Source organism: Micropterus dolomieu, linkage group LG12 (genome assembly GCF_021292245.1).
Source record: "Micropterus dolomieu isolate WLL.071019.BEF.003 ecotype Adirondacks linkage group LG12, ASM2129224v1, whole genome shotgun sequence".
Taxonomy (NCBI): Eukaryota; Metazoa; Chordata; class Actinopteri; order Centrarchiformes; family Centrarchidae; genus Micropterus; species Micropterus dolomieu.
Window position 1 is genome coordinate 21,539,043 of NC_060161.1, and position 19,557 is coordinate 21,558,599.

General features: G+C 39.1%; 1 protein-coding gene across 1 annotated transcript in view; it reads right to left on the reverse strand.

The window, feature by feature from the left end:
- Positions 1-19,557, reverse strand: part of arap2 (ArfGAP with RhoGAP domain, ankyrin repeat and PH domain 2) — a 133,188-nt gene that overhangs the window by 7,809 nt on the left and 105,822 nt on the right. Inside the window, exons 23-29 of the mRNA XM_046064553.1 lie at positions 14,208-14,355; positions 11,074-11,151; positions 6,097-6,171; positions 5,244-5,361; positions 2,136-2,264; positions 1,323-1,456; positions 252-334 (exon numbers count right to left, since the gene is read on the reverse strand). Coding sequence (XP_045920509.1) covers positions 252-334; positions 1,323-1,456; positions 2,136-2,264; positions 5,244-5,361; positions 6,097-6,171; positions 11,074-11,151; positions 14,208-14,355 — 765 coding nt within the window. The remainder of the gene's footprint in view (positions 1-251; positions 335-1,322; positions 1,457-2,135; positions 2,265-5,243; positions 5,362-6,096; positions 6,172-11,073; positions 11,152-14,207; positions 14,356-19,557) is intronic.

Sequence of the window (19,557 nt, forward strand, 5' to 3'; positions counted from 1 at the left end):
CTATATTATGTTTACTAGTTTTTTTTTTTTTTTTACTCCAGCAGTGCATTTAAATTAACTCAGCTGCAGTTGTGGTCATTTATAGTATTGCTGAAAACTGACTGAAGACATGCAACTAAGATGGTGATTTGCGTTGTTTTATTAAATCTATTGCAGATATTTTAATCCCTCTCTCATTCAAACAGATTCAGATTTAGGATAGATTCAGGAAAAGACATTAGATATTTAAAGTGCGTGTGAGTGCAGTTTACTCAGTTGGAGGTTTGAGCTTTTTCTTCAGGCCCAGGTAACATTTCACAGACTTGAGCTGAATCACTTTCTCTGCTTTAGTGCCCTGCAAAAGAAAACAAACAAACAAACAATATTTAGCATGAATACGTTAATGAAAGAAAAAAAACGAAGACACCCATTAAACTAACCATAAAGACATAAACAGCAATAAAATGAAATGCCAACAAACTTGTGCAGCACCGGCATCGCAGTTCGCCGATCAATTGAATCGTTAGCAGCAAACCTCTTCTTCCAAGCAAGAAAGAACAAAGAACAAAGTAGAAGAGAACAAAGCGAACCAAATCGAAGTAATAGCTTGCCTCTGACACCTACACATGACAATCCACCACCCATTCCCTGTTTCATCCAACATAATTTGTGCTAAATACAGACCTGGCAACAACTGTAGAGGCCAAAGAATATCAATTAAATTTCAGTAACACTTCTTATTTCTTTTGCATTTACACAGTAATTAGCCACATTCTTATGCAACCTGATATTTAGAAAAGCTTTCAGTGAAAGTACCCCCCCCCCACACACACACAAACCACCTCCTCGCACCCCAATACCCCGCCGCCCCCTTGCCAGAGTTAGAGCACCTCCATCAATTATTAACACTTCTTCACACTCCTTTACGAATCCCATGTTTCAACTGCAGAAATGTGCCAAGAAGAAAAGACCCCCAGGGAATTTGGGCCTGGTGGTCCTCTCAGAAGCAAATATACTTCCTTTTTTGAAAAGAGAGTGGTAAGTATGCTGCCATCAGTATATTTTAATTTTCCTCCTTAATTTGAAGATTTGGATCGCTGAGACGGACATGTCGCCAGGGAGATGAAGCAAAGAGAGCTTGGGTGGAGTTTGGTCTATGTGGTTGCAGTTATGTAGGCGCCATTCTAACACATTGTGTGTTTTTTCAAGCAGTTCCTTAACTTTATAAATTTCTTTGTGATACAAGGCACTCTCTGTTCACCCGATACTTTGTGTTTACATGCAAAGACCTGTGGTGGCAGTAGATGTGGCAGTAGATTAAGCTGAAACTAAAGTGTACTTACTTTGATATCTCTGTAGAGCAGCAGCTTCTCTGCACGTAGTACAACATATTTATCCTGGAATTTGTGGCCTGACAGCAGTTTGGAGGATCCATCGTTGAACTTCAGATAGTCGCCTTTTATGATCGGCCTTTGCTCTGCTTCAAAACACAATGAAATCGATTAAAGAGGAATATTTTCAGCCCACATCAGCCCACAGTGGATAAATGCTTTGATCAACATCTATTTTGATATCTGCTTAATAATGTAAGTCATTTATGAAGTAAACAATTAGCTTTTCAAAGGTGATGGTTTGGCTGCTTTTTCAGTTTTATATCATTGCAAACTGAAAAGTCTCTGCAAACTCAAAAGTCTCTGGGTTTTGGATCAATGTTTGGATAAAACAAGTAATTTGAAATTGTCATCACTGGATATAGAAACTTATGAAGCACATTTTCAGATTTCAGAGTACCCCTTCATTGACACCACAAGTCATGTTCCAAATTTGTTCATTTGAATTGATTTGAAAATGAGTATTGTTACAATATATTTTTTCACACAATTGAAGAAATGCGTCCACAGAAGCTGGATGTGTTGTTATTGTGTATTATTTTTAGCTGTTTCAACCATTTATCCATTTCTTTTAGCTATTTCACTATTTATCCATTACTTTCAGCTAATGGCAACTATTTCAACTAACTATTGTCCTACAGTTAACAATGACGCTTTAACAATGATCATTACACATACAAAACAGCAAACATACTGTTTAAAAAAAAAATGTCTCATTGATGGACAACATTTTTAACGGTTTGTACCATTAACTGCTTCCTGTACCTTTCCCATCAGCAACTCTTTTGGCCCCTGAAAACTTCTTTATGACAAGAAAAGCAGAGCTGGGACAGTCCAAGGTACTCCATTCCAGCACCTGCTCAAGAATTTTTTCGCTGTGGTGCAACGGTCGCTCTGTTGAAAACAACAAAAGACATTGGGTTAGAGGAAGAGGCATGATTGCCAGGTAAATCTACTAGGAAATAGCAATGGTCAAACAAAACTTCTGGCCATACATAAATTAAAAAAATACATGAAATAAAATCACAACCTCATAAAATCTATGACCAATTCTAGTTAACCAAATTACAAAATGATGTTTTTGTTCACCCCATTTTCATCAGAGCAGTGTAAATTATCCCCAGCATATCAGGGCCTGATTATAAAAACACACTCATGTGCAAAATAGACCTATTATCTCTTCCTAATTGGTGAACAGGGTACATGCTATCAGCCAAAGAAAATGTAGATAATTTGTGTACCACCCCCCCTGCTCTGATGCCTCCATCTCTACACTCCCCTGTTTTTCATAACCAAAGGAGGTAAAAAGAGCCACAATGGCATAACTTATTCATAACAGTGGGCTTATCTTCTCCCTGGAATCTCTGCAGACCAAGGCCATGGAATTAGTTCCTCATTTCCCAACAAATATTAGCTCCCCTTTTCTGCCTATTGTCCTCGATAACGGTGTTTATCTGTAGCTATCCTCTAAAATGGCTAATTAACGCACCTTCCCTCCCTTCTTTTTAGTTTTATGAGCAAAACCTGTCACGCTACCGCCTTCAAAATAGCTTGACTGTTTACTCTGCCAGACATATTGTCTTGCCATGGAAAATATGCTGAACCGTCAGCAAATATATTCAGTATTCAACACACCTTCAGTTTTAGAAGAGGACAGCGTGTCCTCTGTAACTTTGTGAGGAGAAAAACAAACAGAAGAGCGCGTTGTAAACTCTGAGTGAACTGATGAAAAGTGCGCGGGGACCGCCAGCCAAGCAACTTTGCAACGAAACTCAACTTTGACTTCCCCCCTACTCGCCGCTTCCTGCGGTATGATCAAATGTGGGTGTGTGAGGCACAAGACGCCATCAGTGCATATTAATGCAAGGTGAGGTGGGTCAGCTCCCTATGGTGGTCATGCAAGGAAGATGGAGGTAATTTATGACAAATGATGGTAATGGATGATTAATTAATGTGCATATCATCAAATTGACGATGCTTGGCTAATTTGTCAGTGTGCTTCCATGTTCACATACACTGGTTCATTAGAGAGATAGCATAACCTTCTAATCACGAGGTCCCTGGATGAGAAGAGGTGAGATCTTTGTATATGCCCTGGATGATAGTAGACATTTAAATGGTGAGATGATGTATCAGTCACTAGTTGGATATAGTGTAGATGACAGAAGAGAGAGGACTTTTACTTCTTACTTAGATGTGGGATTTGACAGCAGGGTAACCTTAAATTTAAGTTTTGAAATGATTTTACTCCAAAATCATTACAGAAAACAGCTTCATTCAGTCTTTATCATGCAACAGGAACCTGTCAAGTTAGCATCTGATGATAAGAAAACAAAATCTCCAAAATATACATTATACTTATTCATTTAGCTGACACTTTTATCCAAAGCGACTTACAATTGCTATACATGTCAGAGGTCGCACGCCTCTGGAGCAACGTTGGGTTAAGTGTGTCGCTCAGGGACACAATGGTGGATAGGTTACAGTGTGAATCGAACCCGGGTCTCTCACACCAAAAGCATGTATCTTATCTATTGCTCCATCACCACCTGTGTGGTTAAAACTGACAGGGTTCAATGAAGAAGTGCACATGCAATAGTCAGGGCCACAGCTGATAGTAGTTGGTAATTTAAGCGAACCGAGACTGAGAGAATATATGAAATGATGAAGTGATATTACGACAAAACTACAATGGCGAGGAGAATAACATAATCACATTTGCCAGGCCTTTGTGAGTTGAGCACATCAACTTAAGAACTACTTAAGAATTACTTCTTGACCATTCTGTCTAACAAAAGAAAAAATCCAGAATGTGTTACTGAAGACGCTCTTCTGGTTGATTAAAATAAAATCTTTATTTCTTCAAATGGATTGTAAGAGATGGTAATTAGTGAAGAGTTTCTTTGTGCAAGCTTGATCTGTGTGAGGTTAAGAAAAGCATGTTTCAGTTTCAGTCATGATTACACTGCATCACAGTGCAACGGAGTTCGCTTGGTTCAAGTTGACTGAGGAGGCACATGTGTGAAAACTTAAGCATGAGAACTTTGAAATGGACTATAACTCTGTTAAAGCAAGGCTTAATCATACTGTAATTACAGTTTCGCCGCAACAAGCAAATATTGCTGGAATTAAAAACAAACAAACAAAAAACAACGACATTCAACATTTTGTGCAATTTCATACGAATGAGTCCACTTTATTATAGTTTTCCGTGGGGCATTTTATGCCTTCTTTGGACAGCGACAATGGACAGATGACAGGACATGAGAGGAGACACAGATGTATAATGACATGCAAAGATTCCCGAAATAGTTTGATATGAATATCATTCTTAAAAAAGGTTGGCAGCGGGTGCGTCCTGGAGCCTAAATGTGAACCTCATAACTGCAATGTCCACATTTCGATTCCAGACCAGGGGACCTTTGTTGCCAATCAATAATTAAAGCACAAATAACAAAAAAATTATCTTTAAAAAAAAAAAAGGTACCAGTAATCACTGCAGGCAGGAAATGTATTCGTCTCTAGTAGTATTTCAAAACTTATTTGGCTTGTGAACCTTAAAAGTGAAGCATTTGCTTTTGACTGTAACTTGCAAGCATCAAAAACGTTATGCTGGGTTGAATACTGACCCCTCAGATGTTTCCCCTCTGTTGAAATTTTTGTATTTGTATTATAGACTATAAAAAATAAGATGAATAAGATTAAGAAAAAGAAAAAATGAAGAATAAGGAAATCCTGTGACCCTTTGGGGTTGCAACAGCCCTGTTGAACACTTTGACCTAATTTTGACCAGCACTCGTGGAGATAATGATACATCAGTGTTTGAAATGCGGTGTTGTCGGGATGCTTTGTGATTTGAATAAGTGTGCCTACCTAACTCTCCATTCTCAATGACTTCAAAGGTGGTCCAGAAGTCATCAGCGTTAAAAGCGATGTTCCTCATGCTCAGCGCAGTTTCTGCAAGTTCCGTGGGCCGCATACTGGGAGAGACCTACCGCAAACACAACAAGATAAATACATTCCTAAACAAACAACAAAGAAATGATCTAAGCACATCCTGCATATAAAAGCTCAGATCATAAGCACTCTGGATCAATATCACTGCTCTCAACCATCTCTCCCCATGAAGAGCAATTCAATATTTGTATGTAACATGTAACACTAACTGCACAGATATCTGACTCGCAACACGGTGCACTGATTACATACTGGCTTCTTTGTCAAGTTATTAGCTGTAGCTGAACAGGACTGAACCACGAACATGCTTTACTCCATAGAGAGAAAGCGGAGTATTAAAGTCAAACTGCGGTCCTGAGCTCTCCTCTTTAACCTCATCCCTATTCTAGCGCTGCCGCCGGCCCGTGAAAGGAGTCCGTAACCTACAGCGGCATGCGCGCCTTGTAAAATGCAATTACTCACACAATTAAATCAGGCGTTTCTTTGATTAGTTCGCTTCTGATTTATTTCAGTGGCGGTTATGCCATCAGGTTAAATCACGAATGTCTCAGCCCTATTCTATCAACCTCTCCACCTCTCTTTCTACCCACCATCAGCCCTCATTCCTTCTCCTGCTTCAGCTGCCTTCATCCCACTCTCTTTCTCTCCTCCCACTTCTTCTTATTTCACCCTTTGGGAAAACACGGCGTACACACAGACTCACATGCCCGCATGTCTGCTTAAAGTACAGATGCACATATTAAAAACACACACACACACACACTTATACCTTTATTAAACAGCAGTTCTCTGGTTGTCTCTTTATCAGGTACACTTCGAAGATCAAATCCCCAGCTGGAGAGAACTATGGGAGGGGAGAAAGAAAGCAAGGGGGGGAAGGAGAGCGAGACAGGGAGATCAGTTGAATTACAAAAACAATGCAGCTGGATTAATTGGCTTTTCTTCTAAATTCGTACCCCAGTGTGGCATGAATCTAAATTGAGAAATGGTTAGAGGATTTGAGGAAACCAAAGGTCGATTTCTGAGCTGGAGGCAAACTAAATCCCAGTAGCGTTAATGGAATGTAAACCCCGGCTAAATAAAGAGAACATCTGTGAGACAAACTTGTAAAGGTGGAAGCGCAGGGTGCATGTTTCACCTACACTGAAACTGATATGCGTGCCTCAGGTGTTAACGTTAAGTGTGCTGTCAGTTTAAAAGTGTTTTGAAAATGCACCTAGAAAAATGTTCAGCGGTGATTATTGTAATGTGAAAAAATGCAGAGAGAGAGATAAGGGTTCACTGTAACAGTCCTTTCTCAATCTTTATCTAAGTATAAGAAAGAAAATATTTCTATCCAATGATAAAACCTTTACAAATTGTTGCTTTTCTGTAAATCAGATCTTAAATTATTAGACTATAAGGAATTTGATTGGAAGATTCTAAACTTTTGTGTCAACCTATTAGGCTAAACCATCAATATACTAATTTGCTTTCTTGCAGAGCATTAAGTATAGTCCGTTAAGTATGAAGCAAGAGCCAGGCGATTAGCTAAGCCTAGCATAAAGACTGTAAGTGGTATCAAGTCATTTTGAGGCAGAAATATCTTCACTTTCTGGCAAGTGGAAAACTGCATTACATGGGTTGCATCGGCTATTTAAAAGGTATTTCAAAAGGTAAAAAGGACTGGATTGGTTGGTACACAGCAAGTTAAATAATGTAGAGACATAAGACAAGGATAATTAACAAGGATATTAGACATAGGCCTACCAAACACATACTCCATCGGCAACAACAGGTTTCTATTATTGCCTCTAATCACATAAATGTCACGCCTGATTACACTATAAACTGCAAATATTTTTTGGCCAAAACTGTTATTATTCCGTTAAAAGATACGCAAGTATCACAAAGACATACCCTTGCTATTACCACGGACATATAGTGATGTTTATTTGCACGTTATGTCTGTTTGACTCAGATAAAAGCAGCTGTAGACGTAAAGATGGGGCGATACAGCTTTAACATGCTGCGCGCGCCCCCACGGACGGCAGTCTATCTGGCCACGTAAAATCCATACAGTCTATGGTAAAATCTGATTTCAGGTCTGTTAACACCTTATACAGTCTATGATTAACACACAGTTCAACTTCGGGGACGTCTGGTCACCCTAATTTAACCGCTCTGTAACTGTGGATTTGGTGTTTTTACATTTCTGCTTGTGTATGTACTAAACAAACAAGATTCGTCATGTTTATCACTAGTGTAGGCTAAAGCTTTAGAGATTTTAAGTTAACCTAAACTTAGAGAGGGAATATTTGTTTTACTTTGAACAAAGCCAAGTTAGCTATTTCTCCTGCTTCCAGTCTTTATGTTACAGTAAGCTAAATTAAGCTAAACTTAAGGTAGCTTGCTACAGCTCCATACTTTGCGCTTAGGCATGAGAGTGATCTTCTTGTCTAACCCTTTGCAAGATAGCTATAGAAAATACATTTAAAAAAAGAATTACACTCAAACTTAAAATAGACATACTGAATTTAAGAGCAAAGGTAGATAGTGGCCGTGAAGAACATAAATCAAGATAATCCTCCATTGGTGCTGTCTGAATGTTTCACTTACAGATCGATAGATAGAAGGCAAAAGAGAAAATATTTCTTTTGTAACCTATGTGAAATTAAAAGGGAGACTTTTCAGATACTTTCTGTCTGACATTCAGGAGGTCAAATTCCAGTATTGCTGTTGTCATTACAAATCATAGCACCTTTCTCCAAGTGTTGAAGCTGTAATTCTCTGTATCCAATTAAAAAATATATTTCGGGGTGGTAAAGCCAGAGACATTGAGAGAGATAGAGAGATGTAGATTTTGAAGGAGATAGTTTGATCACCAAATCCGAATTTCTGGCAAGTGGAAATCCATCTCTAGAAAATTAACAACTTAGTGAGCACGAAAAGGTTTCTTTTCCCTTGGCTAGTACAGAAATTACAGTTACTTTTCCCTTGTCATTTTAATGTGCAGGTGAACTGAGGTCCATTATTGGCTCGAGCTGGGAGAGCTATTGCATGATGTGAGGGAGGAAGCCACTTTGACCCCCATGGCCCTAAAATGACATAGTAATTACAGTCATTCAAACAAATGGAACAAACGCTGTAATTGTGAAAATGTCACGCACAGATACAGAGCCAACTTGCTTTGCTAAGTACAATCTTCCTCCTTCCCCTTCATTGTTTTGTGATGGGAGGAAGACCACACTTTACAAACATTTTCTGAATAAAAAAGAAAGACATAAATCTAGGAAATAAATAAAAAGTGGGGAAAGGAAATGATGGAAAAGGATGTAAGCAAAGTGCAACAAAAAGAAGTGTTAAATGGTTTTGCAGCTGATGGGGAAATTTGTCAGCAACAAGTAAGAAAGACAGTGATGTTCTATTCAAAATGAAGGCTTTTCTAATCTTTACTAAAGTCATACTCTCTCTCTGCACTCACCCTGGCTGTAAATGCAAGTATTGATTTTAGAGTGCCACTTATAACTTACAAGGCATGACATTGCCTTGCACCTCATTATATCACTGATTTACTTGCTCCCCCAGTCTAGCCATACTTTCCCTTCAAGGGTGCAGTCCTCCCTGACATTCTTTGCCTCTAAAAAGGAAACACATGAGGCCAGAATGCTCACCTGCAGCGCCCGAACCCTTTGAGACAAGCTTCCTGCAAATGTCAAAAGCCTACCTATACTTTCCTCCATGTTTGTTTCTAAATCTTATCATCTGAAATTTGCATGTTTTTAGTAATGCTAGCGTCGTGGGTCGAGGGATGGTAAGGTCAGTCGGTTGGTCCTCCACTTTGGTCTGGACTGAAACATCTCAGCTACTGGAATACAATGAACATTTGCACAGCCATTCGTGGATACATCTGTTCTGACTTTCCGGACTCCCTGACTTTTCTTCTAGCTCTAACATGAGGTTGACATTTGTGGTTTTGAGTGGAATCTCTAAAAAAATTTAGATGGATGGAAATTGGTAAAGACTTCATGCCCCCCTCAGGATGATCTCTAAAAACTCCCATAATCAGGTCAAAATTTGGTTTACAACCAAAAACCTTCCAAATTAGTAACATTCCCATCAGCCTCAGCTGTGCTAATTAGCACACATCACCTGCTAACATGCTTACACTGAATGCTAAACATTGCTGAATGTAAGCATTGCCATTCTAAACATGTTAACATTTGGCTACAAATACCACAAGTACAGTTTAACTGAGCCGCTGGAACAGCTTCAGACTCTCTATCTTAAAAGAAAAAATGAGCAGGCCAGATATCAGTTTGCTTCATTTTGCACAATGAAAGAAGTGAAGCCATTTTAAAAGCAACAACAACAACAACAAAAAAACAGCGCAGACATCCCTGATTTTGTTGACAAAATTCTACAGGATTAATGTTGATGGTCTGAGACACGTTTTCATAGCCATCCAACAACATCTTCATTTTAGGCTGTTATTGAAAATACAATGAATGTTAAAAGGAAAATTTATTTTTTGCTCTGTCTAACAACTTAGACCTAAAAAGATACACTTTACATCTTTCCAATAGTCGACTGAATAAAAAGCCACTGAAGCACTTTCTCACATGATAGCTTATATAAACCTGAGCCACATACCACTATAAATAAACTGCATGCATACATAACCCCTGTAAGTACACCCTTTATATGTCTGTGGGTGGGAAATTACATTTTTACCAAGTTTTTTTTCGTATTTCTTCAGGTTGAGAGCTACCAGAAAGCAGCAGGGGATGAATATAATGGCTATTTCAAGTTACTTTGGCTTCACTTTAATTTCCGCATTGGTGGATAAATTAACTGGAGTCAGTCGCTCTGGAGCTTGTGTTCCACAGCTCCTGCAGACATCGCCGTAAAGCCATGTCTAACAGTGGCCTCTACGTCGAAGCCAGTGAGTGAAATGTTCTACAGAACAGTTCATGTTTTACAGAAATGATAGCCCAACCTATGAAAATAAGACCAAACGATTAAGTGGTATGTAAAAGGAGATGACTGATGTGACATTTTAATGACTTAAAGCAATGTTTAACTTTGGTAAAATGTTAAATCATCCCTAAAATAAGCGTACCCATTATCTCAATAGAAACACTTTCACCATGCTGACTTGTAATTATACTAAATGATTGTTTTAATGAAAAACCAGTAACATTTCTATTTTTCTACCATCGTTTTAAACCCTAAAAAACCCCTAAACTGTGTGTCCATAACGAATATGTCCCAATTTTCACCTCAGACAACTTCATAATAGCACAGGCTTTCCACTGAGTGACCCTCCTGCCCCACAGCAGCAGACGTGCTCTGAAAGCCTACGGACTAGGTTCAGAGAAAGGGGTGGGGGGGTTTGAAATGAGCGAGCGTAAACAAGTTATTTCAGATTTCAACAACCGCAGATTTAATTTTTCCCCCCAGTTATCTGAACCAAATGTTTTTCTCGGCTGAGGCATCCAGGCAGAAAGTACCTGCCGTAAAGGTTAACAAGAACAAAGCCCTTTTTCCTCACCCGCCTGCTCCTGCCTCCTTCACCTTCCACTACCCCCCATCCCATTCATTTTTGCCAGAAAAACAGGAAAATTGTTTAAATGAATCCCTGATTTGAGGGACTCTGACACATGCAGGCAAATCAATACCCATACCCACACACACACACACACACACACACACAAACAGAACACCCGTTGGTGATTTCCATTTGGGTTTCGGCGGGTCGACTTACTGTGGCGTCCTTCTTGTCGTTCCAGCGTGTGATGAAACTATTCTCTCTCTCCATCTGTTGCAGCCGGTCTTCGCTGACCTGTTGGGAACATCACAATAACACACACACACACACACACACACACACATCAATTCAAACTCCGCCAATGAGAAACTTTCTGATCACATAAACTGCACTTGAGAAACATTTAATTGTTTGACCGAATCATAAAACCATTTTTTGAAGGTAATTTTAATTTCAGCACTTAATACAGTACATGGAAGACTAGATTAGACCAATAAAAAAAAAAACATAAGCAAACTGTGGAATTGGGTCGTTGAGTTAACACTTATAAAACAAATTTTGAAGAAGGAAGTTGGTTGTGAGTATTTGACACAGCTCAGCGCCAAGTGAATACTCTTTTCTTTCACAAAGCTCTGTGTGGGAAATGATATTCCAACTTTTTTTTAACATCATTATCATTTTCAGAGAACAATTTGCTTTGTTAGAGTTATACGAATGGCAGAGAAGATTGGGGGAGAAAAAAAAAAAACTCACAAACTCATTGTGTGTGTGTTTAGGCCTGATAATGGGCCCCGTCGAAGACACCCAGCACATAACTGGCGCTTTAATTAGCGAGATGTCTCACTCGTTTTATGTCTCAGCGTGTGTATTCACCGCTATTGGGCTCATGATTGGTTGAGCTTAATGGCTATTTGTCATGCGAATGATGGCGTCCCGAACTGATTTGGAGTGAATGCTCCTCCTTTAACGTCAGAACAAGGGGGATCCAGGCGTTCTGCTGGGAATTAGCAGTCGCTCTGTGCTGTGTATCCCATAAGCCAGGCAGCTCTCCAAGGGTAACATTGATCCCACACCCCCGCCCATGCACACATCAGCAAAGTCAAGCCTATTGTGGAGATTTGGCAACAACAGTGCTGCTCCCCAGATGGTTGAAGTAAGAGAATATAAATAAAGGCATGCCTACAGCATGGTTTAAACATGCGATATGGTAATATAGAAATGCTTTAAATGATGTAATTTTTTTTCATCTGCCATTGATTGGAGAGTCACCCTAAATCTACCAGGCTGGCATTCGACTACATGTACTACACCTTTCTTACAGTTATACATTATAATATAGTTATAAGCAGAAATACCTCAAGGATGATTTGGCCTACAAATAACACTTGCAGTTTATAGAACATGTATATTTTCAATTTTGGATGGTAGTGGTACAGTTATGTATACATTTTGTTTCTTTTTTAATGTACATTATTGAGAAAGAAACAGAAATCTTTCAATTCAATTCAATTCAATTTTATTTATATAGCGCCAAATCACAACAACAGTTATCTCACAGCGCTTTTCATAAAAGAGCAGGTCTAGACCGTACTCTGTGATGATATTTACAGAAGCCCAACAGTTCCCACCAAGAGCAAGCACTAGGCGACAGAGGCAAGGAAAAACTTCCTTTTAAGAGGCAGAAACCTCGAGCAGAACCATGGCTCAGGGTGGGCGGCCATCTGCCTCGACCGGTTGGGGTGAGAGAGAGAGAGAGAGAGAGAAAGAGAGAGAGAAAGAGAGTGAAAGAGAGAGAGAGAGAGAGAGAGAGAGAGAGAGAGAGAGAGAGGGATGTAAATCTTGTACACCATTGGTCACTTTCATTTTCATATTTTTAAAATTTATCTTTTCAGAAACACAAAACATAAAGATTTATCCTTAATATTTATTATATGTAGTTTAGAGAGCTCACCAAGATAACATAATGCAATTTAAAAAGCTTTTTGAATGTTATAAATAATACTTCCAACAGGGGAGTTGCAGAATGCCCTCTAGTTGACAAACCATGCAACGACAACACTCATAACATGACTGAAGGATCTGTCTCTCTGTTTCTTTTTAATTGTCATTTATCAGCTGTTATAAACACTGAAACCGATCTATTTGCCATTAGCTCATATCGGTTATATCGGCCAATAACATCAGCACGACGATTTATCGGTTGGGCTATAGTCACTTGTGTTCAATTAATTTAGTAATGGCGTTTTGGTCTGTACACCTTCAAAAGTCCGATTCATTAAAAAATTCAAATATAAATCTTTTAAAGTGGCACCCCACCAATTTGTATAATCCCTTCTAAGAATCCGGAGGGAGCTTTCTCAAGTCTCACCAAATAACCCTTTATGATGTCATCAGGGTCACCTCAGATTGGGCTTGGAGATTTTGCAGAATTTTTAAAATTGAAAACCTGCCTGAAACACTGGGGGGTCTGTAACAAAAGATGCTATCGAGATACATTATGGGAAATGTAGGATTGTATGTTTTTGGAGCTTGACCCATTCTGTGGGTGTTCAGCATTCATTTTTAATTTAATTTTTTTTCCTCATCTCATATCACAGGCATAGAGTTTTTCAAACAATTTGTCAGACAAAATGCTTCCAAGATTATTTTTTATTTTTATTTTTTTTGGATGGGCATGGAAAATCGAAAGTTTTTACATGCCGTTGTTTTGTATAAAATTACAAAGTACACCAGATGAAGCATTTAGTAGATTAAAATAGTTTCATGTAACAGCAGCAAAGACAAAGAAATTCAGACTGTTCAGACAAAAGGGAAAGAAATCTAATCTCTCTCTCTCTCTCTTTTTTTATCATTAAGATATATTTTTCTATAAAAATGACTCCACACATATAGAACAAACTCAGAGTGATAAGCCTGGCCTCATTTAGCCTCAAGCGAAAGATGTCCTGAACAAGGTTCCTTTGGTATTTTTTGTTCTAGGTGACCTGTTTTTTGAGTATAATCTCTGTGTTTCTGGAGATGTGTGCTGTCGTCGTGTGCAGAGCAACAGGCAAAGACATTGGTTTCTGTGTTTGACTGTTCACTGTAACAGCTGCCCAGCTAACATTTAATTAACCTACTGGTTTGCCATGCCTGGTAACCATGCAGGATTTAAAGCAGGCAGGTTGGATATTTGTCTGTGATATACTTTTTTTTTTTACTTTATGATGAATTACGTAATGTTCATGCAATAACAATTGCATGCTATGTTGAGTTCAGGCCTTTCATCAATCTACTTATTGTCTCCCAAACAGTTCCTATCAACACTGTCAAAGGGCAAATAATAAATAAATAAAACATTTTCCACTTACACTGAAGAGTGTAATGTAGTTGCTGATGAGGTCGTTGACAACGCTAGCTTCCTGTGGGTTTTGTCCCCGAGTCTGGAACAAGCAGGAGGAGAAGACAGAGGCCAGTTTTTCACTCGGCATGTGGTTGAGGTGGGAGCACTGCTGAATCCTGAAACACAGAGAGAAAACATGGTTAAAAGAACACAAATGCACCTGCACAAGCACAAACACACACAGACACACACAAATCAACACAAACAGCTCATTCCTCTTGCCTCTCATGCTCACACATACTGTAAACTCATACACAAGCACACACAATTTAGTGAAATGTTAGGGCTCAGTCCAAAATCAGCAACAGGCCAATTAAGTCTTCTCCAAACAATCTACATCATTAACATAATGCGGCTAAATCACAACCATCCACTGCAGGTTTCTGGGGGAACAATGAGTAATGTGAGTATCAGTGAGTGAGACATCAAAACAGCCGAGTCTATGTATCGAAATGCAACTAGAGTGCATGTGAATGTAAGTATTATTGTTTCAGTGCATACTAGTAGGTTCAGGAGAAACTTGCAGCCTGTGGTTTATTACTAGACATCTCTACACATAAAGCTGACTGCTCACATTATCCACAAGACTGAAAAATCATCAACATTATAAGTAAATGACTGCCTGGGAATACATGTGAAATACACAATTTTCAAAAAGGGAAAAAAATAGCAACACTTGTGACATGGAATTCAACTATGTGTTTGCTAATTGCCTGAATTTTTAATAATGAGCCACTAGGTCTGTTTTTACTTGCAAAATGCCAATAAATGGTACAAACAATATAGGATTATTCATAATTTACAATTCAAGGACACTGCTACTTCACTGACAAAAACAAATTTCACCATACACAGTCCTCAGTCAGTACAGCATCTCGGACCAAATCCGAGATCTGACTAGAAATTATCCTACTTGACTGGTCAGAAGAAAAAATATATATATATATATATATCACACACACACACACACACACACACACACAACAGAGGGCAGTGTTGGTCATTAAGCAGAGCAGAGGAGACACCAGGCTAATCATCAGGTGACATATCGCTACCCTATAGCTGCTCCAGGTGCAGGACCTTCGAGCTTACGTCTGAAGACAAGAGCCGTTATTGCTGTTTTAATGGGTTATAATGCCTAATTTGGTAAAAGTAGTGGCCCTGCATAAACAAAGCGCTCTGCTCCATCTTCATATATGTATCACAGTCATCCAACCAGCAGTCGTATGGATAAGATAAATCCCACTTAATTTAAAGTACATATGTCAGTATCAAAGTCAAAGTTCTGGTTCTGCAGTAATATGTCCCCTGTGAATCATATATTATTACCAAATGACGTTATTAGATGGTTAATACTGTTGCATAAACACTTTTACAAGCACAAGATAAATTTGAGGGGTTAATGGAAGAGACAAGAAAAAAAAGCTCTGATTTACAAACTGCTAAAGACTCCATGACTTCATGTCCTGTTTTTGAAGTTTTTAACACACTTGACCGCATGCTTTTCTCCTTCAGGGTAATAAACTTCATCCTGACAGCAACCTTGACCTTGAAATAGCCTCACTGGTACAAGAATGAAATATGTGCCGTTTGAAGCATGTGTGTGAGCTTGTGTGTGTGTGTGTGTGTGTGTGTGTGTGTGTGTGTGTGTGTGTGTGTGTGTGTGTGTGTGTTTACCTGTACAGATGTTGAAGCAGAGCATCAAGAGTTGACCTGTTTATCTTTGGCAAACTCTCAATGAAAGTGGAGTACTTCTTTACTCTCTGCCTCTCGTCCCTCTCATCTACAAACCCACACAGATGAGAACTGCTGTAAAAATCGCAAACATGCCCGACACGACCATGGACACAATGGAAAGCAGGTTTATACTGAACTTTTTAAATCACTTGTGAAGCACATTTGAACTTTTCATAATTTGTCAAGGTGTGATTATGAAATAATTACCCTGAGTGGAGAAGTGAGAAGAAAATTGAGTGATCAATTTCCTAAGTCTGATCTAAATTGCTTTCCATCCTGTGTTTATGACTTAAGAAAAGGTTAAATTTGTGAAACAGGTGGGTAAAAAAGTTTGGTCAGGATAATTTGATGATCCTGTTTAGAACATGGGGTAGTGGTGCACTTCAGCCTCTTGTGGACGAAACAAGTATTGTTTTAACAGATGAAAAAAAAGTAACTATGAAAAACAATTCCATTCTTAAGTCATAAACACAGTAGAGAAAACAATTTGGATCAGATCACCACAGATTACTAGAATATACCCATACTGTGTCCAGTGTGTTTATCTTTGACATTGGCAAATTCCCCCCCAAATCAGACACGTCACATACCCAAAACTGACACCCAGTATGGATAGAGCTCCTTGGTCAACAGTGCATCCTCTGCTTGGGATAAGAATCTTTTCAGGGTGTCCGTCACATCCCCCAGATGGTGCTCCTTCTCCCTCAGCTTCACATTACGGGCATCCCGGGTGAAATCATCCAGGAGGTGGGCCACTCGACCAGGGTCGCCCGGCCTCTGGTAGACCCCCTCCTGGCACAAACCTGGTTACAAAGTTTTTTTATAAAGAGTGGGAGGGATAGATGGGTGATTAAATAAATACACTGACTGGCTCCTACACCCAAGACTGGCTCGGCTCATTACTTTGTGACTTCTGCACACCCTCTAATGTGTAGCGTCTGCAGCAGCAAATGACAGTATATACAGTTTTTTATGTAACTAAATACAATTATAGGGCAATAATAAACCTTATAGAAGCCAACTTGTGGGATTTAACAACGTTGCGTAAGCACATTTGAATCTAAATTGCAGGTGGAATAAAATTGCCATTGCAAGGTATATTAACCTTCTGTACCACTTTACAGTTTCAGTCAGAGTTAACTTTGCCGATCTGTCATTACACTGCATATGATGGTATTTGATCAAGCATGAGGCACTATGTCATGCAGATTTTGTGCAAGTGTATGTTTACATTTTGCAAATAACTTTGGATCCCACAGTAATAGTGCAGTGAAAAGCTGGACTACATTTTCTACATTTCTAAAAGAAAAAATACAGTGAAAGAGAGTGAAGGGGTAATGTCACAGCAATATGCTCGGCAACATTAGAAAGCATGAAATTCTCATCACGATGCAGTATATTGGATGAATCAGCTCCTCGAGGGGAAAATCATAATAACAGTCACGCAGAACTTAAAAAAAATAAATAAATTTCTCCCCCGTAAATATAATATAAACTTACCATACTGAGTGACAAAAGCGATGCAACTGTCGACAATAATAGGGACACCATTTTTAGTCAGCTGTTGGTCGCTGAGCGCCTTGCCATCTGTGCCAGCAGCCAACGTGATGGAGGAGTGCCACAGTGCAAAGTCCATCTTGTTGAAGCCATGGATGTAAACTGTTCTATTAGAGACAGAGGGTAGTAGGGGGGAGTGATTATTAATGAAGTACATCATGAGATCATTTCCAGCAACAATATAGTGTTGTTCCATGTGTTTGGGAAAGCACTGCTAAGTCATTAAATAAACAACCAACAAGATTAAAAGGAATCCAAAAGTGTTTCTGCAGAACACACACCTATAAACGACCACCAGTTTCCCACGAGGTTTGATCAAAAACACACAAATGAAGAGCAATTAACTGAGAAAAACACAAAGTCTTGTTGCACTACTCGTAAAGATGTAAGAAACTGTTGGCTCGCGTTACATGCCATCTCACCTCGTCAGCAGCAGGGAGTCTAGCGAGCCGTTAATTACCTCGGATGGATACAGTAGGTAAAGTGCATTTGGACTAACAAGACAAAGGCCAAACCAAAGTTGTTAAAATTGTTCCATAATGCATGGTGCTGTCTCACAAATACGTTGCCAATTAGCACACCTCTTTTCAAAGACTGACATACCTTCTGCCCTCCACCATCAGCAGGACTTGGATCTTGTCCTCACCCTCCGTATGTGTGGAGACAGCTGGTGGAAGGGGAAAGAGCCACAAGTTATAGGAAATGCAAGCTCCAAAACTGTATACATTAAAACAGCAACATGTACTGTGCTAATGAAAAGAAATGCTGTTGGGGAGATTTGACATTTGCAGTTGTTCAATCTCTATCAAAAGCATGAGCACTTAGAAGCTTTTCGCCATAAAACTCGACGCATTCATTACTCGTCACTGAAAGGTCTCCGTTCTCCGTATTTATTTTTAAGTCAATCATGGCAAATAATACACTGCACGATATGTCTTGACATATCTGACTACTCTTTTTAAATATACATACATTGGAAAGAAGATGTGAAGGAACAGTACAGTAGTGGAGTTAACAGCATTTCCGTGTTGTAATAGAAAACATGGATATAGTTTTTGTGTCACTGGCTTACTAATGGTGGTTTAAACAAGGGAGGCAAGTGAGGCATAAACACTAGCGTCAGTGGTCATCAAGCTTTACATAAATTTGGTCTACAAGCAAACAAATCAGATTCCACTGAGAGAAGTGTTTCACACACAAAGTAAGAAAAAGCAGACACAGAGTTCCTGCAATTCTTCATCTATACAATCAGTTTTAGAGCACACAGAAAAACTGGGCTAAGGGACTCGAAAGCTCTGCCATAATCTCTTCTGTGGCAACATCACACACACAAAGAGAAAGTACAGAGAGATATAAGGCTCGGCAGCGGAGTCACAAATCTCCTAGCGACAACATCTGGCACTTTTGTCATGCACAATTGGTTGTGCTCAAATAATTGATATATATAGAGAGAAAGAAAGAAAGACACTAACAAAAACAGAACTTCAACTAAAGAAACAGTTGACTTTTGGAGATTGACAGCAAGCTAACTAGTTACCTGTACAATAAGTAATTAGTAAATAATGCAAGATTTTGTCACAGCGCACACAAACGTCCCATGCTCTTCCTAGGGGCTGTTTATTGAGGATTTACAGGAACAGTTAGTCATTTTGGGTCAAATTTTCTTACTCGCTTTCATTGCAAACAGTTAGAAAAAAACACTGATATCAATCTTATGTCTGTAGGGTAAATATCAAGCTACCACCAGCGGCCTGTTAGCTTAAGCCACAAGTTGTTGTTTTTCCACATTGGGTTTGGTCCATATTAAATAAAATATATATAACTTGTTAATTAGATTTAGAGTTGCAGCTAAGGTGGATGTTTTGTTTCCTCATCTTCTGGAAACAGGGGTAAACAGCTAGCCTGGCTCTTTGTGCTTAACAAAGCTGCTAGCTACGTTATCCGTTGCTCATTTAATCTGGACAAAAATACATTGTAGTTTAAACTAAGCTAACTAGCTGCTAGCGGTAGCTTCATATTTGTGG